A 24,662-nucleotide genomic window follows, 5' to 3' on the forward strand; every position below is an offset into this window, starting at 1 on the left:
ATATATATATATATTACAAACACTTACCTCAACTAATGCAAAGGTCTGGAAAAACTTGAGTGTCCTTGCTATACTTCTGTAGAGACCCTTATGTGTCCCTTTCTGGATGTAGAAGCGCATCATTGTGATTGTCAGAACCAACCACCTGGAGAAAAAAACAAGCCCACAACCATAGATCTTGTCCAGACAAAGCCATGGTGCGCCTAAGAGACAACATTCTGTAACGGCTGATGGTATTTTTATACATTCGGAATAAAGAACGAGATCTCAACCAGTAGCTTCTGTAATGAGTTAGCATTGGAGGATTTAAATTTGTCTGCAAGAATCTCAACACAATTTTCTCTTAACAAGCTTGTTGATGGAAGGAAAGTTTTTGATCCACTGATTCTGACTAAAAGTCACTCATCTGTTCTTTGAAAAATGGCTGCTGGTTTCATATTGTAAGACATACAGCGTTATTCAAACACATTGTACTGAATCTTAATAAACTACAGTCTTGTTGCAAAAGTATTTGCAACCCTCTAATTATTTTATAATTGTGTCACAATCCCAAACTTGAATATATTTAATTTGAATTTTATTAACCAGAACACAAAGTGGTGGATATTTTTAAATCTGTCACCTGGTGCTTTTTAAAATTTTTATTTAAAAGCAGAGCAAGGCTCTGAAACAGTAAGAATTTGCTTATTACCACTGAGGTAATGCTAAATATTTATGCAAATCTGCTTTCACATATTTTATCAAACAACAACTTATACAGTCACAGGTTAGTACATCAACTTTTCTTAGCTAAATATTTGTAATGGAGCCAATCATAAAAAAAAATAAAATATCCACACTGGCTGTCATATATGAGCCAAGCAATTCACACATGCAAAGAAATCAAAGTGATTAAGTCGCAAAAGAAGAGTACAGGCCAATCAATTCTTGGTAAGAAATACTTCTTGAACAAGGGGGAAATCTCAAGCATTTCTGTATCTTTATGTGGTTTGTTAATTCAAGTTATATTTCCAATCAAATTCCACAAGAGAAAAACACAAAAGACTTAATAGCCTAATCTTAGTCTGTTAGTTAGTTAATAGGCTTCAAACTACATTGATTATTTCTTGGTTTTCTAAAAACATGCAGGGTTCATTCAGCCTGTTTCCATAGTCTTGCATAAGCCTGATGTTTTCCTCTGTTGCAAAACTCAAAATTAGATATAACATTTTAAGGCAATCAATTTTATTTGTATAGCACATCTAAAGCAACAACGCAATTCAGAGAGTTTTACATGATTACAAAAAAAATAAAATAAAGCAACAAACTAGCTAAAAAAAATACATTGCATTGGAAAATTAAGGGAAAAATGATGGCAGGTTGAAAAATAGACTCCACCTTATAGCGTTCCAATTATTAATCAAATGCAATTCAATTTGTTAATTAAAAAAATGTGGGATTTTACCATTGAGATATAGGAATTCTGTTTTTCAGCATATTTGCAGTTTTCTGGAAGTTTGATCCAGATTAGTAGAACATAAAAACTGTTTCTTCCTGTTTGGTTCTGAACCTGAGGATGTAAAGCAGGCTTGAACCAGACGATCTGAGTGACAGCGAAAGAGAGAATGAGGAAGAGTGTTTGAAGATGTTCAATTCAGACCTTGAAGAAAGTGCCTTTTGTGATTTTAGTGCGCAGGAGGAAGATGCGATCAAAGACTTTTTAGGCTGCAGTATGTTATTCCTTTTTAGGCAGCTGTGTTATAGACACCATTCAAAAAAGGCATTTGCAGCTGTACATATTGGAGTTATCAGTACATATTTCATTAAAAATCTTTCCGTGTAAATATCTCATGTTACAATGTACACACCTGAGGCTCATAGAGGAGTATGACCTATGTGAACACTTTTATTTTCCTTTGCAAAAGATAGTGGGTGAGGCCTATAAATCAAGTGTACTTAATATTTTGGAAATTTTGGTATATATTTAGCAAGAGCAAAGGCAAAAACTGTACTTTGATATTGGGAAAACATACAATATGTGATATATTTATATGATGCAATGCACTCACAATAAATAAACAGAATTAAAAAGTCTTTATGATACATTTTTAAGTAGTGTTATTAATTGAAAATGACACTACCCATATGTATCGCTATATATTTGCCCAAAATTAAGCAAATATATGGAGTAGTATCCAGCTTCTGGGAAAAATGGAATCATATATTTATATTTTAACAACAGGTTTCTAATTGAACAAAAAGCTTCTAACCCACCTTTGCTGTTTTGGCAATGAAATAATTTGTAGTTTCTTGGTAGAGCGTCACTAAATACATCATGGGCAAATTTGAATGCAGTCCGGCTAGTTATATGGTTGTGATATGCATACTGCACAGTGAAAATACAATGACAATATAGGCTATTTGTGATGATGTATTCTGCAGATCTATTCATTGTACTGCTGTAGAACTGTCACAAAAGACCCACATAGAACATACCGATGTCTGTGGTTGTACACACACTATATACAATTTGTGAATGGAAGAAAGAAAAAAAAAACACTTTTCAGGACCATCTATGTGAGGGGCTATTTTCTTCCATAACCAGTTAACCAATTGTAATTTGCTTTTATGCTTTGATCTTATAAACACACCATAGCCTACTTTACTGACAGATGTGTTGTTTTTTAAAATCTGCTCATTGAGCACTTTCCCCGTCCCAGACTGGGTTCCAGTGTCACCAGCAGCTCAGTCCGGCTATACTTATCACTGCGACCGTGGGACTCACAGTGGGCCTTGACGCTGACAGCATGCAGTCAGCCCTATTTGGACACAGCTCCAACACCAGCCTGTCACTTTAAACCAGCCACTGTTCATTCATTTTCTGTCCCCTCTCTCTGAAACCCCCCCGACTGGCTTTTCTTTAAACTCGTCATTTACTCTCAGAACCAGCCTCCATAAAATATTTTTCTACCAACTCCGGCAGCCAAGCAGCTGCTAAATCCTTCGAGCTGAACAGGCACTTTCAGGCTGACACACACAGGCTCAGTCCTATAAACAGCAACACACGCTTACAGTTTTTTAGGGAGCGGCAAACTTATCCGGCTTTCTTATTAATAGGCAGCAGGAGGAAGAGAGGGGGGTGGAATAAAGGGACATACCCGGCTGTCATGGCGATGTTGTAGAAAGTGAGCCATGCGGTTATGAGGGCGCTTTTCGTTCTCTTCTTGTTGTTGTTTTCCTTCTCCTCCGCCGTGCCGTCCTCCTCGCTGGACGCCATGGCACCGGGGGCAGGGTGGGGAAGTCAGGAAGGGAGCTGACAGCTGGGGTGGGGAGCAGTGGGGTCGTCCATCCATCTAGCCACCCACAGAGACCCCCCTCTCTGTCACACTCTCTCTCTCTGTGGGGCAAGTGCGTGGCCTGCTGGTGGGCCCCTCGACGCGTAATTAAAATCAGAATCTGATAGCATAAGGGTTCATTTACATCTTTCTTAATACTTTATTAATTCCAAAGGGAAAATAAATGCTCCAACTCAGATTATCAAAGTTTCTTCAAACGTTGCAGCTCCTGATGGCTGTAGGTAGGAATTATCTTCTGTAGCAGTCTGTGTAACGGCAAATTAAAGAAGCGTCTGACTGAAAACACTATGTTCTTGTTGTGTAACAGTGTCATGAGGAGGATGCTCATGACGTTCTGTGGATTTTAGTTGGACCGTTATGAGCAGTCAGTATTACACTTGCATTAGGACATTTGCCAATTTTAAGGTGAGTCAGGAAAATAAGTAGTGGAGGTTTCACTTATTCAGTAATTTCTCCTTTAGCAAACACAATAAGCCTAAACAAAGATACTGGATTTACTGGAAGGTAAAAAAAAAAAAAAAAAACAGACAAAAACTGAATTCAAAGGTGGGAGTGGGTAAACACTAAAGCATTCAGACATGAGATCTACTAAGACTCCTGATAGCCTGAGGAAAAATAATAATCCTGAGTCACTAAGACTGTAGGCTTTTACTGTTTGGAAGGCAGCTGTGTGCAGACCAAGATGTAATTTGTATGAATGTCTTGTTATAAAGCCTCTGCAGAGCTGAATGACTACTGCTGAGGAGGAGAGCCATTTGATTTCAGTGAGTTGAAGCAGAGAGGAACCCTGTTGTCAACTCTAAGCTGTACATTCAGCAACACATTCTCGTTTCCCCTGAATGACAAGAAAAAACTTTTATTAAAACACACCATGTCACCTCTAATGACAGATTCTAATCATTTTTAGCAAGAAAAAACTTATCAGATCAGTTTAGGTGTCACTGGCTCACCATTGATATGATTTTTGCCACTAGATGGCAGTGCATCAGCGAAGAGAACCAATTTGTTTTTGCTATTGTTGAATTGGGATTCTTGAATTAAAGATCTCAAATCCACTGATGTCTACTATAGATTATAAATATATGAAATCTTTAGCTTTAGGTGCATTACAACTCCAACCATCAAGGTGTAGAAATTGATTAACTTTGTTTGTTTTCCATATAAAAACAGACTAAATGCCAGTCGCATCACTCTGGCGATTCACAATGCCTAGTGCAGTGTAAGCAGTTGGTTGAGCAGAGAGCTCAGGCTGTGGTGTGTGGAAAATGCTAGTGGAGGCAGACAATGCCGCAGTCCGAGGGCTGACCAGCCCTCAGAGGGGCAGGGGTCGCCTCACTGCGGCAACAGCCCCCCACCGTCTCCCTCCTTTCCTTCTCTTTTTGCGATCTGCCACAGGATGGGATCAGGGAGCACACTGAAGTTTGCCCTCTGCGAGGTGCTGCAGTTTGCTGGCCTGTGTGTGCCACTCTTCATCGTGATGCAGAGATTTGCCATCATTGTGGCAAAGGTCAAAGCGTCTGCGCAGCCCCCCAGCGACACCAGCACAGCGTACTGGCTGATCGTGGCCTCCTCAATCGCCTATGTCACCTCCACCGCCCTGCTGGTGTGGGTACCCCTGAAGTACTTGGTGTTTATAAAAAAGAAGTTTCTTGTTGGGAGGAAGAAATGGTGAGTTTCCGATGTTCTTGCTGTTTGTGGTCATCTACTTGGATCCCAGTGCAGCCCAGACTGGAACAAGACCAGTTGGTGTGAGACAAAACAGGCCTGTGACTGGTTTTAAGTTCATGTAAATACCATGAGTTAGCAACTTCTGTAACTGCCTCTGTCCTGCTCTCTTATCTTTTGTTGTCCTCACTTCAGGAGGCCGGTGGCCCTGGTATATGTAATCCTGTCCACGTTACCCTGCTTTGCCTTTCTCATTGCCAGTTCTGAGGTAAAAACATGCAGATAACTATTTGATACATCTTTTTAGGTTTGGAGACCTTTGGAGCAAAGGTGACCATTAGCAAGAATCCTCTTGCTCTCAGGGGAATAATATCTAACTTAGTGGTTAAAAAACTACTGATAAGCAGCTTGGTTCCTCTTCCTGTCTATGCTGTCAAATCATCTATCCATGAGGCCCATTCTCACTTCCTTACTGGCTGCAGTCCAGGCCTGATTTGCCGTTTTGTGAAGTTTTCTCAAAAGTCTGAACTGACCCTATGGCCCTTTTCTTATCCGGTGTCTTCCAAAAATGCCATAAATTCTGCTAAGATGACCATCTTTGTCAGCTTTTTTCTGTGTTCCATCAATGTGAACTACTGACTCAAGCAAATACCATAGGTGCAAGAGATATAATGCAGCACATTGTGGTCATTCTTGCTGACTTAAAATGGAAAGATTTGGGTCATTTGTAACTCAATTACCAATCCTAACCCAAACTCATTATTGTCATCTCATTGTTTGTCCAGGTTCAGATAAACAACAACATGAAACACGACACATTTACGGAGATTCCTGTGTCTTTGGTCTTCTTCTCCTTAATCTGCATTGATGTCGTGGAGAGGATCCGACACTGCAGATTGACCGGACAGGGTGAGAGCAAAACCAGCTCCTTTAATACCCAGTCATGTGCCCATTTAGAGGTAACTTCTATTGATATTAGATGATTTTTTAGAATGGAATACAGTGATAGATTTGCTGACCTGTCCTTAGTGCATGTTGCCTCTTACTCATTGACAGCTGGAGGTAGGCCTCAGCATCCCCTGTAATCATATTAGGATAAAATACAGTGAAGGAAATTATTATTTGAACACTTGCTAATTTTGTAAGATTGCTCACTTGCAATATGAACAAGCTTTAATTTTATGGACGTTTCAAGATCCAGAATAAACACACTACTTACCGTGAAAAGTTCAAATATGACTATCATGCACGTTTATCTTCTTTCTTCAAGTACCTTTTAAATCTCCATAACAGACCTTTTACAGTTTAATTCCATTGGCTGGTGAGGACCTTTTTTATGAGTAATATATATTTCAGTGTTCAGCAGAATAGAGTGGTGGAGGTGACAAATGCACTGAAGGAATAGGGGACACTGATCTTGAATTAGAGTCTTCTTCCTCCATTGAGAGAATTGAAGATGGGTAACTAGTGACCATCAGTTAAAACTCACTCAGGAAAATCTTTGCTAGGAGATAAAAAGTTGTTGTTGCCAAGCAGTAACCTTAGGACCCAGAGAAGCATTAAGGGTACAGAGGAGTAGAGTTCTGAAATGTGTACTTAGTTATTACCAACAAGGAAAAAGTCTAGCTTTGCAAAAGAGACTTCAGTGAAGTTTTAAGTCATGGATGATCAAATAGTTATTTCACTCAGTGATGTGAATAGAGCCTTCATGTCTTTGTAAGTGAGATGACTCCATGTTTTTTGTCCATTTGTATGGCTTTGGGTTGAATTCCTTTTCAACACCTTTTTCTTATTTGGCCTTTTTTCGTTGCAGCTAATGAAATGGGAAGAGATGCTGAAATCCCCTCCACTGTCTTAACTCATGTGGAACCAATAACACTAGTATCCCCCATCGCTCCAGCTGTGTCAGGAGCTGCCGTTTCAGGACCAGCTGTGCCCGGCCCGGCTGTATCGCGGCCATCGATGCACAGGCAAGGTATGCCAAATCCTCTTCAGCCTGGAACAAGTCAGATAAGTGACAGGAACCACAATGGAGGAGGGATACATCCAGAGACCAATGGTGCCGTGCCTGGAATAAATGGGACCCCTGGCCGGCCGTTTATCATCTCTTCTCCTGAACTGAGCTCACCATCAATGAGTGGACCAGCTTATCATTTGTCTCCATACACTTACACGGGCCCTCTGAGGTTTCTATGTGTCAGTGACGCTCGAGCAGATGTGTTCGTTGATAGCTTTATGTTCTGGATGGATACGGTGGAGATGGTGAGGGTGGCAGGACATCCACTGGTCTACTACTCCGGCTGGGTCTTCCCCATCTACATCTTCAGCTATGTGTCCTGCCTACGTGTGGTGGTCATGCCCAACACCCCACTCCTTTCGTCTCTAGGAGTCGCTCTGCAGGACTTACCTTTCTTCTTCGTGCGTGTTGGCCTCATAGCCCTCTTCGGATTCGTCACGCCCGTACTCTATCTGATGAAGAATCTGTTGGTCTGTCTGGCATTTGTCTACTTTAACTTCATGACCAAGCTGAGGGTATTTAACACAGAGAGGATGTTCTTTTGAGACCATGAATGCGAGGACAGGACGCTGTCAGGAAATGCAACCTGATGGTATTCAGAAAGGGGTTCCACCAGTTTATAATTCAAGGCAAATCACAATTGGATGCAAATACACCATACATGTCATAGAGTTTTGTAACCTAACCACTACATATCATTGAAAAAAATTAATAAATTACTAAAAAGACTCAATTGAATAATCTTTTAAATAAGAGAGTTTATTAGTGAGGCAAAAGTTCAGTTTATCTGAATGAAATCAGGCTCCACACTTCTTATCAGCCCTGGTATACAGATTTGTATAAAGCTTTCCATTACATTTTTATGTTATTTTAGTAGCATAATCTAGACAGAATTTTTATTTTTTGGAAAATTAAACTTTTTTGCTTTATTTTGCTAACTTGATCTGAGTGATTAGGAATTGGTTCACTTCATCCTCCCTTTAAAAATAACAATACAGATCACTAATTTGATTAACACTCTTTAAAATGGGAAAGGCAAGAAAAAGGGGCATTCAAGGAAAACAGATGTGATGTTGTTCTTTAGTAGTTTTAAAATAAAATAAAAAAACAGTTACTTGAATAAGGAGGTCTGATTCTTCCCCTGACTAGATGCCACCCTGGGCAGTTGCCCATGTTGCTCATATCAGAAACTGCCACCAACTGAGCTAATGAGAAGCCATCATGACTATGGATGATCTAGAAACTGTGAGAGAAGGAAAGTAAATAAGTTACTGAAATGATAGGCTGGATTTCTTTTTAAAAATCACTGATATTTTGCTACTGCAGTTAAAGATTAATTTCTTTAAAGGCCCTTTGGATATCTTCACAAGGTAAACTAATTGAATTTAACTGTGAACAGCTCTGTTTTTAATAAATTTATGTAAGGAAAAATCTGTAAGAATTTTAAACACAACTTGCAATTACTTGACAAGTGTTGACACAACTTGCAAGTGTTGAAAGAGCGTATAGTTTTTCTCCCTAAAAAAAGTGGTTTCCCAGTTAGTTGAAAAAGAAAACATACATTTTCTTAAGATCAATAGTTTTGGAAAAGTGACAATATTTGTGCTCAAATGTCATAGAACAGCTGGTGGAACCAAACAGTTTGCATTTGATTAATCAAAAATGTTTTGCTGAAATAATCAAATAGTACTTTTCACAGGCCAAATGGGAGCTCTCAGGCAATGCAGACACATCTAGTGTCAAATAACTGCTGCAATATGTTTCATTAACTCCATGTGCAAATATACTGTTTGTACCCCTTTCTACTCCTTTTGGGAAAAAAATGGTTGTATGACTATGACTGTAAGCTATGTGTTTTAAACCATCATAATGTGTTGTGAATATGTGCCATATAATAAAACAGAGTTGTTTACATGAGATTTTTTTTAAATATCCATGAGAACATCCGTGTGAATTTGTAACATAAATATATTTATTTTGGTAAGATTATTAAAGAAACTCTGAAAATGTTAACTTTTATGTGTAATTCATGTTGAGCATAGATTTTCCCTTTGTTCTGCCTGTTATTGTCCCCAACTTCAACCTTTCACATTGGAATTTATACCATTTCTTCCCAAGTGCATCCCGAGAGAAGAGGTTTCCTGCCATTCTTCCTGGCAACATTCCCATCACACAGATGGGCAACAGAAGGCATGGCTACTACGCACCTGCAAAGTGTGTTGTGCTTCAGCACAGCAGCCTTCATTGTGTAGCAGTTTAGTTAAATTCAGGGCTTATAAATGTGGAGAAAAATGTTTCTCCATCATCTCTAACGTACATAACTGAGCGGCAATCATAAATTTGCTGATGTGAGAAATAAGCAAAAGAGAAACAAAGTCATGCAGACATAATTTAAATAAAATTCTATGCTATTTTCTGTATTAATTTGTGAATTCCAATGATGATAAAATAGCCATTTCGTCTTCTAAGCCTCGCATAGCAAGATGTCTTTGACTAACACCTCTACCTATTTAGTTAAATTTTTTAGCTGTCGATTCTTCTATGGTCGCACGTGGAAGAAAATCTTCTCTAAAGTGATTTTTTTCCCCCCATTTTTGAAGTTGCAAGTGAAGTAAATGCATAAAAGCGACATGTTTTGTTATTGCTAAGCTACCGCAGATGAAGATACAAGCCTTGGGTAAATCACATTACAACATGTGATGCCGTAGGACAGGCACGTGCAGAGGGGGGGCTAGGGGTGCTTGAGCACCTGCCCTTTTTGCTTCTTGCCCCCAAGTGCCCTTTTGGTCAATTTTTTTTTTTTTTATTATTTTCTAAACCCTCTTCTGACACATAATAACATGTACTAAAATTATTTAGTTTTTTGTTGTTGTTTTTTTTGTACAACATAATAAGCCCTCCGGTCACCTTGTTACCTTTGACCTTTTACCCGTGACACATGACGCAATTGCCTCTCGCGCAGTGAGATTAGATTAACTGGAGCTCAACGTAGCGAACGTTCTAGATTACAGAACAGTTTTTGGTGAATAAAGTGGAGTAGACTTGCTACTTGCCAGATGACAGAAAAAGTTTAAGTATCGTTTCTGCTTCAGCTTGGAGTAGCGGTTTAAGCAGAGAGGTAATAAAATACAACAGACACTGAAGCCTCTGCGTCTGTCTTTCTCTGAAGAACCACTGAGCGGGAGGAGACAGCCAGGTGAGGAAAAACTGTTCTCATCTATCGATCCAGTATTTCTATCATACAGACATTAGGCTGTTGTTGTGCTATTAGCTACCTGCTAGCTAACGACTCTGCTAGCAAAGCAAGAAAACTAAAAGCTTCTTAAATGTGTATCAGGCACATCGCCAGTCCAAAACCTATCATCTCCATAATGGAGATAAGTCTTCTAATTTCCTTTGCTGCATAATGTACATTGCATTTATTCTAGCATTAGGTAAATGTATCTTGAAGAAGAATAACACTTCTTCACGTGTGTCACGTGAAGGGGATAAAACTCATCCAGACTTTAAGAAAGTTTAGGGTCTATTTCGCAGAGTATAAAGGTAATTTTTTTCCCCAATTATTCAATGGAAAAAAAACTAACCTCAGTTAAGTAAAATAAAATTGTAATCACAACTTTTGGAATTGTAATGATTCCTTTTTTTTTTTTTTTAAACAAATCGTTTTGTTTAAAAAACAGTTTTTTAATTGAATAACAAATTTTTGTCTTGTGAACTTAGAAAGTTATTTGTCAAACATAAACTTTTATTTGCATACATCAGAAATCTTTTGTTGTGATTTTGGGCCCTGCCCACAACGTCCTGTGAGAATCACAAGCAAAACTTTGAGACAAACAAAAACTTAGAATATCAAGAAAAGATTTCTGACATGCGCAAATAAGTTTGTTTTGCAAAAAAAAAAAAAAAATGTCACTTCAATTAAAATCACAAATGTGTGATTGTAATTTTAAAAAAAGTTTTTTTTTAAGCAAAACTCAGTAGGCTTTTCTCATGGTGACATGCATTAACAATTAAATTTTTGCTTTTGATTTTTTCTTTTTTCTGCAGTTCCATGTTAAAGTTTGATGCAGCTTTGCTTTCCTGAATGGACCGTCTTCATTTCCACTGCAAGTGTAGCAAACAGGCAGCTCTTTTTATAGATTACAGTACACTAAAAGGTTGCATTGTGCTCTTGTTTATATTTTTAATAGTGTAATTCTGTAAAGACAAAATATCTCTGGTGGTCCAGCTCTGATTTACATATCTTGCTAAATTGCGGGTTTGAATATTGCAATACTTTCCTATAGCAAAACAGACCTGCAGAAAGAAATTACTAATAAAATATCTTACATATGCATAGTTGCATGCTCTATATAGAGATTTTCCTTAGCTTTGATTGTATATCTCAAAATTTTGTAATTTATCATTGTTTTTTAAAATCTGAAAGCTGTGTGGCTTTGTTCATATTCTGTCCTAGAATGAGGTTAGATGTGCCCTTTTTTTTTTTTGAGCACCTGCCCCTTTAGTGGTCTCTGCCGTAGGATATGTAAAGTGATCTCCAGTGATTTAACATTCATTGGCTCCCTATGCATCTTTCAACAGACATGTAGCCAATTTACCTGTATCCATGTCACTGTTGCAACATTTCTGGATAGTCTTGCAGACCAGATTGTAATAATCTCTGCTTACTTCCCCAAACAGGAAGCAGGATTTCCTTCCTGCATACTATCTATCTACAGCTAGAATCATCTCTGTAATCGATAAATTAAAGCCTGATTTGAGGGGATCCCGTCAAGAATTAGACTGGCAAAGCAATGCAAACTTAAATTAGTCGTTCCTAAAAGCCAACGATCATTTGCGAATCATCTTGATAAATCTTTTCTGACTGATTAGATGCACATTGAAGGTCTTTTAATAACTTGTCAAACCTAAAGGACATTTGTTTCAGGTGTTGTTCTTCTACAGGTCATTTGTTTTGTGTAGTAGTGAAAGCCTACTTCCTCTTCTCTTTTTCCACAAAACTCTTTGAAATCCCAGGGAAACTGCAGACATCCGACCAACCGTGTTACCACGTGACAGGATGTCCATCACTGTGATTAAGGGCACAGAGACACCATGGTTCTGTCATTGCTGCTCTCTGTCGAGCAACTCTCCACTCAACAGACTCCCATTCTCATGACTGGGAAACCTTCTGAGTCTAATCCAGACTTTGAGGATGTCACCTTTCTCAACATTTGCTCTGATTCTTTGTCTCCTGCAAGCTCTCCACATCAAAGCTGCCATTGGTGAGTATCGTGGACACATTTGTTGATTCTGTGAGTTTGGGGGAAATTCATCAGCATATTTGTGTTGTGCTGTTGTTTTGCAGACAGTGGTATTTTTCTGATCTTCAACCAGAACCACAACAAGTGCATAAAGGTAGAAAGCGCCAGCTCGGTAATACTGGCACAGTGCAATCCCCGTGCCACAGAGCAGCAGTTTCGCTGGGTCTCAGAGTCTCGCCTTCTAAGTCTCTCCCTCAAGCTGTGTCTAGGAGCCACGGCAATTAAAGACTGGGTAAAGGTGCTTCTTTTTGAGTGCGACGAGAGTAGCAGTCTTCAGCACTGGCAATGTAAGAATGAGACCCTCTTTGGTTTGAAAGACCAAGATCTGCACCTTAATTGGGGCAACTTCAAAGAGAAGAATGTAATGATCTACAAAGGCTCAGGGGAGTGGAGTCGCTGGAAGATATTTGGCACTCAGGGGGACCTTTGCTCAAAGGGGTTTCAAGGTAGGAGTTTAGGGTCTACAATACATGAATCTATCCAGCTTTCTGGAAAGCTTGGAGATGACTCAGAGGTTCCCCATGCAATAATTTCCGTGTAAGTGAGAGTTGCACAGTCTCATTACATCAAAAATTAAAAAAAATCAAACACTGGTGCAAGTTAAAGGCAAACAACTTGAAATGCAGCTCATCAAATAACTTATTGGGTATGCTCAGCCCACTATGCATGCCCTCTGAGTTTCACATTTCTTTAAGTAAAATCTGATTTCAATATTTTTTCTGTTTTGTCAATGTTCACAGCATAATGACAATGATTCTAACCATATCTAATCTTTACATCCTCAGAGACCTTTACCATAGGAGGCAATGCATTCGGAGCCCCCTGTCAGTTTCCATTCAAGTACGCTTCGAAATGGTACGCTGAATGCACAACGGTTGGGCGSACAGACGGGMAGSWGTGGTGTGCCAMTGARAAGGATTMCCACACAAATATGAAGTTTGGGKTTTGTCCAACCAWAGSWWCGKYTKTTTTTTTTTTTTTTTTTTTTTTYYTTTATCTTAAAGYWTCTCCTGGGTTTGTATTTTTGATCATTTTTTATATTTGTGTTCATTCTTAGTTATTCTTTGTTTTCTGTCATTTTGCACATATTTTTTATTAGACTCCCCTCTGTGCCATAACTCCTACAGCTTGCCTGTCAGATTTCTCTCTCAACTTCATTCTATCAATAGTCAGCCACCGATTCTCTATCCATTGAGCTTCCCTGGTATTTAAGCTTCTCAGTTTTCAGTCACTAACTGATGGATTCTTTTGGTGTTTCTTTCATGTTCCCTTGCACTTGTCCTCATATTGGTAGTCCATTATTTCCATGACAATTTTTATGTTACTTTACTACTCAACTTTGTTGGCCCGATGCCCTTCAGTCCTTCTGGAAAACCGTGACACTTGCATTGTATTTCTAAATTACTTTCCCTGAATTGGCTTGATCATGAGGTGATTTACAACTTTTTATACTTTTCTGGGATTTATCCCAGAAAAGGGATAAATTTTTATCAGGGTCTTGCTTGAAATACATGTACTTTCTGGTCACTAAAACTTCCCAGGTTCTTCCTAAAGCTACTCTTACTCTCCTAGATCTTAAAAACATAATTTCCCCTGGGTAATTAATCAGTTTGCTGAAACAGTACCTAGAAAATTATGGAAAGTACCTGTTTTTTTTCCTTGTTGACTTCTGTATTTCTCACAATCCAGGATCTCTTGGTTGGGACACTGACCCAGTCACCAGGGTTCAGTATCAGAGGAATACACAGGCGACTCTGACATGGCACCAGGCCAGGGTGAGCTGCCAGCAGCAGGGAGCAGATCTCCTCAGCATCGTAGAGCTGCACGAACAGTCGTACATTTCAGGTATAAAGCAAGCATTCGGTCAATTACCTGTAACATGATTCAGCTGAAAATCAATCACCCTCTGATTTATGTGTTGATAAAGGGCTAACAAATCATTTGGGAACATCTCTGTGGATTGGGCTAAACAGCTTGGACTTTGAGAGTGGATGGCAGTGGAGCAATGGAAACCCATTCAGATATCTAAACTGGGCCCCAGGTTTGCTAAAGAACTTGATTCTACAAGATTTATGTATCAAATTGGAGTCAAAGAGGTTGCAACTAACAGTGAATCCCTCAGGTAATCCATCTTCAGTCCCTGGGGACAGCTGTGCAACTCTAAATACAAGAAAAGCATCAAAATGGGAAAGCAGTGTTTGCAGCAAAAAACTAGGCTATATTTGCCGTAAAGGAAACTCAACCAGTCTGCCTCCACCACCAGGTAAATTGTTTACAGAACATATTTCAAGATGACCCCTTTCAGGGCAATGCATCTGTATTTGCATGTGTTCTTACTTCCGTTTGTCCTTAATTTCCAGATAAAGGGCCCAGCTTCTGCCCGAGTCACTGGGTGCCCTATGGAGGACAATGTTACTACCTGGAGAGGAGTAAAAAGATGTGGCGGGACGCTTTGGCAGCGTGTCACAAAGAGGAAGCAAATTTGGCCAGCATAAGCAACATAGAAGAGCAGAGCTTCATTATAACGCAGTCAGGATATTGTAAGTGGTGATTTACATTACTAGAAGTCTACAGTAGTTATAAAGCAACCAGAATTTGGTGGTAAACTACACAAATATCTGCAACGTGAATTCAGTGTTTGGTGGCGGGCGGCTAAAATACGCTTTCTTCTGAGTCGGGAAGTCCTCACCTTACTGTGACTCAAAAATGACAAACACTGCTAAGTGGTACTACTTCTTACTTTTAATGTTGTTACACATTAATGGTTATATTAGTTGCATTAAAATTCCATAATCCAGTTGAAATAGCAAAATTATATTTTTTAGCCTTTGCTTTATTTGTTTTCCAAATAAATTGTACAACAGTTATTTGGAAAGGTAAAAATGCCCATAAAACAAATGTCATTGTAGAATTTGTTTTACATGTGAAATATCAAAAGATATCTGCATAAATATATCTATGGAGACTAAGGGGCTTTACAAGTCTCACTTTCTGATGTTTATAAGTTAGGAAAACAAGGGTGGAAAAAAGACAATTCACCAAAGCATGCTGATATCTCTAGTAGGCAAATTAAAAGTTTAAAGCAAATACATCTGTGACAAACAAGGCTGGATGAATTATTTTAGCAATTAAACAAAACAAACAAACAAAAAAAAAGTCTTGCATTCACTTCCATCTCTGTGTTTTTCACCTCAGTACAGACAGATGTGCTCTGGATCGGGTTGAACGATCAGAGGAACCCGATGTTGTTTGAATGGTCTGATCGCTCTCATGTGACCTTCACCAACTGGCAGAGTGATGAACCATCTCACGCTACCAACCACCAGGAGGACTGTGTCCTGATCAGAGGAAAGGTAACATCTACAGCTGTCCTGTTGTAAAGACTGCAGTTAATGGATATGCTGTAATTGTTTCCATATTTCTCGTGAAGGAAGGAAAGTGGGCAGATCACATGTGTGAGAAGACATATGGATATATTTGTAAGAAGAAGGCTTCCACAAAACTGACCGGAGGTACCCAAGAGGAACTCAACCCAGGATGCAAGCTTGTGAGTAATGTGGCTTAACGTTAATAAAACATAGAAGTGATACGACTCAATGCGTTGACACTTTGGTTTTGTAGGGCACCACTAGATTTGGCTCCTATTGCTATGAGATTGGACGTGAAACAAAAACGTTTGAAGAGGCAATGCAGGCATGCTCAAAAGGGGGTTCGAACCTTGTAGATATTGCAGACAGGTAGGAATCATTATTAATCTTGCGACTAAATGACCTTAAATCTAATGAAATGATACAAATATTACTAATAATTGAGTTCAGATACTATTTATAGCGATTTGTGCTGAAACACTCATCAACTCTTGCTTTTTCCAAACAGATATGAGAATGCTTTTCTCGTCAGTTTAGTGGGACTGAGACCAGAAAGGTATTTTTGGATGGGGTTGACCAACACAGAGGACAGGAATATTTTCAAGTGGACGACAAGAAGACGGGTTACCTTTACTCATTTCAATGTTGGCATGCCAGGTAAAGTCCATGTTCTTTAACTGTTTAGCTGTCTATCTTTATAGTTAAATGTATGTATACGTTTCTTATTGCAGGGTGTTTTGAATTACCGTATGTTGCATATGAAAAGTGTAAAATAAACTTACCTTGCCTCAATTATGCTTTTTTAAACTATAGATTTGTTTAGTTGACCTCCGTTTTTAGTTTTTACTTAACAAATGAAAGAATCTGAGCATAAACAAGCGGTCTTTTTTTTAGATTTATTGGTAAATGTGTATATCTTCATTATAGTTCTGCATGTGAATCTAATTTACATTTGTCGTTTCTAAGTGAGTAGAACTAAGATGAGTTTATGCTTTTTTCTTTCTGGAAAAAAAAGACAGAAAACAGGGGTGTGTTGCCATGACAACTGGGACTTTTGCTGGCTTATGGGATGTTATCAGCTGCAGCAACAAAGAGAAGTATATTTGCAAAAAGAAGGCCGAGGGTGTGCTTGCGACAACCGTCCAACCGACCACCCCACAGCTGAGCTGTGCTTCTGGTTGGACGCCTGTTGCTAAAAGGAACGTCTGCTATAAAGTAAGAAGGAAGTTGTGAATTTTTTAGTTTTTTTAATAATATGATGATACTTGTAAAAATATATATATATATATACATTTTCTTTTTTATTTGAAAGGTTTACAAGAAAATGAAGGAGAATAAAAAGACTTGGCAGGAAGCACAGGACTTCTGCAAAGCCATTGGTGGAAACCTGATCAGCTTACTGAGTATGAGGGACTTAGACAATGTGAAGTATGTTAACCTGCGCTGACATCCTCGTTGGAGCTTCCTATATTTGGCCGATCCAAAAGTCCTCCGCAAATATGTTTTCTGTTTTCTTGCAGTGTTTACAGTTCTGATCCGGTCTGGATAGGCCTGAGACTCATGGGTCCCAATCAAGGTTTTGTCTGGAGTGATGGATCACCTGTAAGACATGCAGCATTTACGGCAATAGTAGTAATAATAATAAAGTTGTGACTGATCGTTTTAACTCGAATTATTCTTTTTGTCCTAAAAACTGTAATCTAGTTCAGTTTTGAGAACTGGGGCTATGGAGAACCAAACAACCACAATGACAACGAACACTGTGCAGAAGCTCAGTTTTACTATGGACGTCACTGGAACGATCGGAACTGTGACTCCTATAACGACTGGATCTGCCAGATACGCAAAGGTAAAACTCACTGTGGTCCCAACGAGAAACAAAGCTTTTCGCTTCAACGTACTGCAAACACTTAGTGTGAATCAGTCAATTTTTAAGTTTTTTGTTGTAAACATTTTCTTGACAAAAAACTTCCTCGATCAGATTTCACAAAACCAACTATTGCTAAGCACAGATAATGAGCTCAAATTGTGCGGGTTTTTTTTGTTGTTGTTTTTTTTTTGTTTGCTTTTCTTTTGTCTGTGTTGTCACAATTATATTTCTGTCTTGGAGGTGGCTTTCCTTCAGATCATCAAAGTTAGACTCATAATTACAACTCAAGGAGTGAAATATGTGGTAGTGAGTCAACATTTTGAATGTATGTATGAATTTCAATTCCACAAATGTCACAAAATTGTTATTTCTATTGCATTTTCAGGTGTGACTCCCAAACCTGAACCAGTCTTCGTTGTAGAAGGTAGGTTTCAACATTATGACCATTTTCGTCAGAAAAACTAATCAAGTAACAAGTCAAAACCTAAAGGGTAGAATAACAGTCACCTGGTTTGTTGAAAATAGAAACCAAGATTCACATGTCAGTTTTAGCAAATTAATATCATAATAAAAAGCAAAAAAACAAAAAAACTCAAGTGAAAATAAAAGATCCAAACATAACTTACCCTTGGAATACTTACCAAATTGTGATAAGCCAACACTCGTTTTTATGTGAACTAAGAAAACTGTGGGTCAAACAAAATGAGAAACAATCTTAACTAATATTGCTGACCCATAAAGCTCTTTGTGCTCTTTCCAGTATTCAACACCACAGAAGACGGGTGGCTCATATACAATGACAGTCATTACTACATAAACAAAAACAAACTACCGATGGAAGCTGCAAGAGATTACTGTAAAAAGAACTTTGGTGAACTTGCAGTCATAACAGGCGAAAGTGAAAGGAAGTTCCTCTGGAAACAGGTGAGAGTTACATTTTATTGCTCAATAAGGGAGGTCAGAATGACCACAATACTTGTTTTTTAAGTTATACAACAGTTTCTGATTTAAAGTTTCTCTTATGTTTATGCTTACACAGTTAACAAGGGACTCTCAAACACAACACCATGCACAATACTACATCGGTTTGATTGTGAACTTGGATCAGTCCTTCAGGTAAATAAATTAGTTGGGGCAATTGAGCTGACCATAGAATTTGCCAGTAGATTCAGTTTAGTCTTCTTAAATTAAATAACTCCCTATATTATCTACTGTTTTCAGCTGGGTAGATGGAACACCAGTAACGTACACTGCATGGGAAAACAATGAGCCAAACTTTGCAAATAATGATGAAAATTGCGTAACAATATACACAAGCATGGGTAAGTCTGATTAAGATAAACTTTGAATATTTACTGTTGTCACTTTGCTTTATAAATTCTGCATGTGTAGGTTATTGGAATGACATCAACTGTGGTCTGGAGCTGCCTTCTGTTTGCAAAAGAAGAGGCAGTTTTATTAATACAACAATGGCACCAACTACCCCTCCAAAAGGAGGATGTGCACCTGAGTGGCTTAACTTTAAAGGAAAGGTATTATTACAAAGTTTGGCACATATTTTCTCACTGTAGTTTCCCCAGTAAATTCTGTTTATAAATTCTAAGGATATTGGAAGTGACGCTAGCGAATAAAATTTGCCTTGTAAACTCAGTGCTACAAATTCTTTGCGGATAAGAAGAACTGGAAAGATGCCAGGACCCACTGCCAGAAAGAGGGAGGAAATCTTGTGTCTATCACCAGTGAGAGAGAGCAAGGTCAGCACCCACACTGTCTCATAAACACTCATAAAAGACGGATTCGATTTGCTTTGCTCAAGATTCACAAACCAAATCAATCTTAACTTGTACAAGTTTATCGGAGGGCTGTCTAAAGCTTAGGCACAATTTTAGTTCTGCTCTTGTGTCTATGTTTGGAATTTAAAGTTCAGATTTGACTTATTTAGAACCCCAAAAATAGCTTTACAATTTGAGTTTTTGCACATGCATTTCATGCAAGTTCCGTCTTTTCCTTTTCAGCATTCCTAACAACACAAATGCTGAGCCAAAAGGAGGATCTGTGGCTGGGCATGAACGACATCAATTGGGAAATGCATTTCTTGTGGACAGATGGCAAAGCCATTTCATTCACTAACTGGGCCAAAGGACATCCCACATCAACACCTGACGGACGCTTCTTTCTGGATGAGGTTTTTACAACTTTATTGAAGTTCTAGCCTTCAGGTCACTTGGTTGCTTTACATTTTGTTCTTTCATAATAGTTTTTTTTTCTGTCTGTCATAATATTTGTCTGCTCTTTGAGGCTACCATAGATTTTCTTCATCATAGTTTTGTTTGTTTATGTGGAAATATTTAAAATTCAGACTTTCTCACTAGAGTTTTTTTAAACTGGCACAAAAATGATCTTAATCTGATTGTCCTCAATTTTCACTCCCACTTTGCAATATAAATACTAGATACAATAGGGATATGAATATTAATGCTACATTACATATACAGATTGTGTCTTATGCTTTGTTCTTCATATTGTGGCCAGAACTATTCATTTATCGGATTAAATAAATAAATAATAAAGCAACCAGGTTTTGTACATTTTGAAAAGAAAAAGGCAACTCATTTAACTTTTCTCTTTTCTTCCTGAGGTGTTTGACTGTGTGATCCTGGTTGGCAGCATCCTCAAAATAAAAGGACAGTGGAAAGTGGAAGACTGTGGTGAAAAACGCGGCTTTGTCTGTAAAAGGAATGTTGGTGAGTAACGTGTGGGCTTACAGCAGAGAAATGAAAATAAAATGAGTAAAAATAGAATAGAATTATGTCCCATTTTAATGACATAAAACTATGGCTACACTGTAGCATATGCAATATGATGTCCAATTCAACCAGGTTGCATAGCATTTTAAAAAATACATTCAATTTGAATAATTTTTCACTTTCTAAGTTCTCAAAAAATAAATTAAACTACTTATGGGCCTGTTCGCACAAGCCATCTTTGTGTAATTTTCTACAATAAAACCTAGGGAACAAATAAGGTTTAATTCAACCTTTGTTGTTATTAAACACAACATGAGGAAAAGACAGGCCTCTAAGGTAAAATCACAAAAATAAATAAATAAAATCTTGTTGGTTTACTTTACCCCAATGACTCAAACTGGAAGTTGTACAACTCCAACAATGGGTGATTTCTTCAGCAGTAGTACTGCTTGAAGTCCTTGACATTCATTATGGCCTTTCATTTTGTTTGGAGACAGAAGTGATTTTTAAAACATGTTTAAGAAAGATGCAGTTGCCAGGACTTCTAGAATAAACCTGTCGACAACTGACTCACATGTCTTGTTTGTGCAGATTCCCAGATTGCGGTGCCAGCCACCACTGTTTCACCAAAGTCCTTTTACAAGATTGGCAATGACTCCTACAAACTGGTGGCCCAGAAGATGAGATGGGATGAGGCTCGGAGGCAATGCCAGGCAGACGATTCAGAGCTGGCCAGCATTCTGAACCCCATGATCCAGGCTTTTGTCACCTTGCAGATTTCCACACTCAAAGAACCAGTGTGGATCGGCCTCAACAACAACGTGGTAAAGCCTGCTTTTAAACATTTCCACCAGAATTATATTTTAAACATAAAACCTTTCTAGTTCTGTGCTAATTGTCAATTATTTTCTTTCCAGACCGGAGGTCGCTTTAAGTGGGTGGATAACTGGCCTCTCTCTTACACCAAATGGGGCAAGAATGAGCCAAAAAACTATGGTTGTGTGTATATAGATGTCGATCACACATGGAAGACAGGGGAATGCTCCAGCACCTACTATTCAATCTGCAAAAGGTCACAGGGTAAGCTAATCTCTTAGTTACCTTTACAGCTGTCCACTGCCTAAACTATAGAATAACAGATCTTACCTCTTTTTCAGACTTGGCGCCGACTGAACCACCACAGCTTCCTGGCAACTGTCCAGAGCCAAAGAAGGACAGATCCTGGATGCCTTTTAGGGGTCACTGCTATTATTTTCTGGGCTCTGTGGTCGACAACTGGGCTCATGCCTCAGTTGAATGTATGAAACTAGGTAAGTTGTGAAAACTTTGCACACACTTCCCTCATCTCAATGGATGAACTCCAGCCACATGTGTTTGGGTTTTCTAGGTGCTTCGCTGGCGAGCATCCAGGACCCTGTGGAGGCAGAATTCATACAGAAGAATATTGAAAGCCTGCAAGATGAAGCCAAAACTTTCTGGATTGGTCTCTACAAGTCCCATGATGGTGAGCATAATAGGGCTAATTTCAGACTTTTTTGACTTAAAAAATGTAATATTGTGCTTAAAAAACCCCATGAAGGTTTCATGTATGCACACTATTAAAAACTCATTGCAGAGGTTGCAGTTCACCGTCTCCTGGTCATGCAGATTAGTTTGTCTGATTGTTGTTTCTCTGCTTCAGATGAGTGGATGTGGATCGATAACAGTGTTGTAGACTATACCAACTGGAAAATAGGAATGCCAAAGTCCGACTCGTGTGTGAACATCCATTCTGACAGCGGCGAGTGGAGCACAAACAGCTGCAGCAGATACAGGTCTTACATCTGTAAAAGGCCTAAAGGTGAGTTTAACCTGCTGCTATGTTATTTATATCTATATTGGGCACTTACACTGAGGTCTTGCTATATTTCTACAGTCATCCCACCTACATCAAAGCCTCAGTTCGTAGGTAAGTAAATGAAGCAATTTATTCCATAGCATAATTAAAATGAATTATAGATCATTGTGTCTAATTTATGGTTCTGTTTCTTTGGCAGTTCAAACTGTTAAAGAAGCATCATCACATGGCTCTGCCGGCATCACAGTGGCTATTGTGCTGATTGTCATAGCCATAGTCGGACTCGCTGCCTTCCTCCTGTTTCGCAAACGGATACGGTTGCCCATGGCGACCCTGGCTGAGTGCACCTTTGACAACAAGCTGTACTTCAACAATCCAAATCGAGTGCCTGTGGACACTAAGGGCCTGGTGGTGAACATAGAGCAGAACGAACAAGCATGAGGAGACACCAGTAATAATCAGCACAAAAACAAATGATTCTAAATTATCTTTATTACCTTCAGTTTATGAGGAAACTGGCTGAACGACTTTGATTACACTAATTGAAAGGTCATGATGCTAGAAACCAAACTCCATTGAGTTTATGTTCATAAATGTATATATACAAGCAATATATTGCAGAAAGTATGGAATTACCCCTCTGAAAAGTATAGTTTGGCCAGTAGCGTGTAAAACCAGTGCACCTCATGTAGCCATACTGACTGCCTCTGCAAACACTGGTCATATCATAATAAGTAGAGGTGTAATAGACCTCCAAACGTTCTGAGTCCTTCCGATTACCTCAGTGAATGAGTTTCCATTGCCAAGAAAGTGTATCTAAGCTTTGCATCACCAAGTGCAATGCAAAGTGTTGCATGCAGCAGGGAAAAGCAGGCAGCTAAGTTTGGGATTGACTCCTTCCTATCACAACATGACTTTACACCAGTGCACAAAGCACGGGCCAGAAAGCCATGAATGAATGAATGAATGAATGAGCTTTGTGTGAAATAACTTTATTTCCCTCCACAGAGTCCTGACCTCAACTTGACAGGACATTTTTGTGATGATTTAGAGTGGAGACTGTGAGCCAGGCCTTCCTGTCCATCACCAGCTCCCAAATATACTTTTAAAGGAATGGCCAAAAATTAAAGTATACAAATTATTAACCCCTTTTGGAGAGTCATAAAGATTGAAATTGTTAAGATCATATTAAGCATAAATAAATAAATGAAATTATTGCAGGTAAATTCATGCATATATGAAGGCAAATATATTAATAATTTTGGCTACATAGTGCATGCATCAGTTTAATATGTACAGAAATTGGTGACAAATCAGTGTAGTTGTGAATATTTACGTGTTCGAAATCATGAAAAGAATATCTGCCTTTTGAGATCAACAGATCCTCCTCAGATGTGATGCTTGTCAATATTTGCTACAGACCATTCAGTACTCCTTACACTATTGTAAATAGACATTGAATAAATAAAAAAACGATTAAAGTCACTGGGTTTTTTTTGCCTTTTTTTCTACAGAATCTTATTAAAAGCAATGTAGAGTTGAATAACATTCTCAGAGCTTGATTTCCAAATGCACAAAGGATGTTAATCTTTTATCAAAGATTAGAGAGAGTAGAAGATGAAATACCAAATAAGGTGAAAAGGGAGGAAAGAGATTGATGGTCCCTTTTGCTTTCAAAGGTTCCTAAAATGAAGATATAATTCAAAATGAGAGCAGTAAAATCTGCTTCAGCTTTGTAAAATGCTATTTGAAAGAGATTAATTGTACTGTCATTGTTCCTTCCCATTCTTAACACTGTTGTAGATTACAACTTTTACCAGTCTGCAGTAGTTTACTCACATTACTGTTGGTGGTAATTTACTGTGAATACAATAACGCACTGAAAAATAACATAATATGAAACAATTTCTCTGTTATGGTAATTATGAGTATAATCTATTTAAGTGGTTGTTGCTGAATACTGATAAAAGAAAAAGGTAAATGGTGGTGTTTTAATAGGCCTTTCCAGGAGTTTCAAGTGAGGGAAAGTATCATCTGTAACAGTGTTGAACTTTACACAACTAAAATCAGATCTTCTTTAAACATCAGTGCAGATCTGAGTCGGGCTATAAACTGTAGCGTTGGTAATTCACTCACAACTACCATAATCTCACACCCACTACTAATCTGAATGTTGCAAATGAAGCTGTGACCCCTTTAAAACTCTCACAGCTAATCTTCAGGGACTGAGTCAAACTCTTTTTCTTCCAAGACGGCTTTACCAGCTACACCGACACTAAAAAAAAATCTCCCAAAATAAACCTTCTGCTGATCCAACAAAGACAATCTGTTGTCAGAGATAAACAAAGCTGGATGCAGCAGCTGTGAAGAGCAGAGCAGTCTGGTAGTCTGATGTGCCAGGTGTCAGTGTTGTTTTTCAGGATCGCTTTTTAGATTAAAAAATAAAAATCTTGCTGCTGTGCTGATTCGACCTGCAGGGTATCCCACGTGGGAGGGTCATAGAAAGCCTGCTGTATCTTG

At 38.6% G+C, this 24,662-nt stretch overlaps 3 protein-coding genes across 3 annotated transcripts in view; 2 read left to right on the plus strand and 1 right to left on the minus strand.

Annotated features, from left to right (window-relative positions):
• Positions 1–3,317, minus strand: part of hacd1 (3-hydroxyacyl-CoA dehydratase 1) — a 14,446-nt gene extending 11,129 nt beyond the window's left edge. The window contains exons 1-2 of the mRNA XM_008396698.2: positions 3,138–3,317; positions 28–145 (exon numbers count right to left, since the gene is read on the minus strand). Of these exons, the coding sequence (XP_008394920.1) occupies positions 28–145; positions 3,138–3,256 (237 nt within the window). The 5' untranslated portion in view covers positions 3,257–3,317. The remainder of the gene's footprint in view (positions 1–27; positions 146–3,137) is intronic.
• Positions 3,318–4,652: 1,335 nt separating this feature from the next.
• On the plus strand, positions 4,653–8,936 carry LOC103456873 (transmembrane protein 236). The gene is made up of 4 exons (XM_008396700.2): positions 4,653–5,003; positions 5,196–5,268; positions 5,786–5,909; positions 6,814–8,936. Exons 1-4 carry the CDS (start codon positions 4,732–4,734, stop codon positions 7,560–7,562), a joined length of 1,218 nt encoding a protein of 405 aa, XP_008394922.1. The 5' UTR covers positions 4,653–4,731; the 3' UTR covers positions 7,563–8,936.
• Positions 8,937–12,116: 3,180 nt separating this feature from the next.
• On the plus strand, positions 12,117–23,627 carry mrc1a (mannose receptor, C type 1a). The gene is made up of 30 exons (XM_008396701.2): positions 12,117–12,281; positions 12,365–12,766; positions 13,106–13,274; positions 14,005–14,165; positions 14,248–14,361; positions 14,443–14,583; positions 14,681–14,860; positions 15,516–15,673; positions 15,751–15,867; positions 15,942–16,057; positions 16,197–16,345; positions 16,704–16,903; positions 17,001–17,116; positions 17,209–17,290; positions 17,393–17,537; positions 17,944–17,982; positions 18,319–18,482; positions 18,598–18,674; positions 18,780–18,880; positions 18,951–19,090; positions 19,210–19,312; positions 19,574–19,743; positions 20,197–20,302; positions 20,897–21,129; positions 21,223–21,385; positions 21,463–21,615; positions 21,693–21,809; positions 21,987–22,145; positions 22,221–22,253; positions 22,342–23,627. Exons 1-30 carry the CDS (start codon positions 12,212–12,214, stop codon positions 22,581–22,583), a joined length of 4,320 nt encoding a protein of 1,439 aa, XP_008394923.1. The 5' UTR covers positions 12,117–12,211; the 3' UTR covers positions 22,584–23,627.
• Positions 23,628–24,662: the final 1,035 nt, after the last annotated feature.

Source organism: Poecilia reticulata, linkage group LG20 (assembly GCF_000633615.1).
Source record: "Poecilia reticulata strain Guanapo linkage group LG20, Guppy_female_1.0+MT, whole genome shotgun sequence".
NCBI lineage: Eukaryota > Metazoa > Chordata > Actinopteri > Cyprinodontiformes > Poeciliidae > Poecilia > Poecilia reticulata.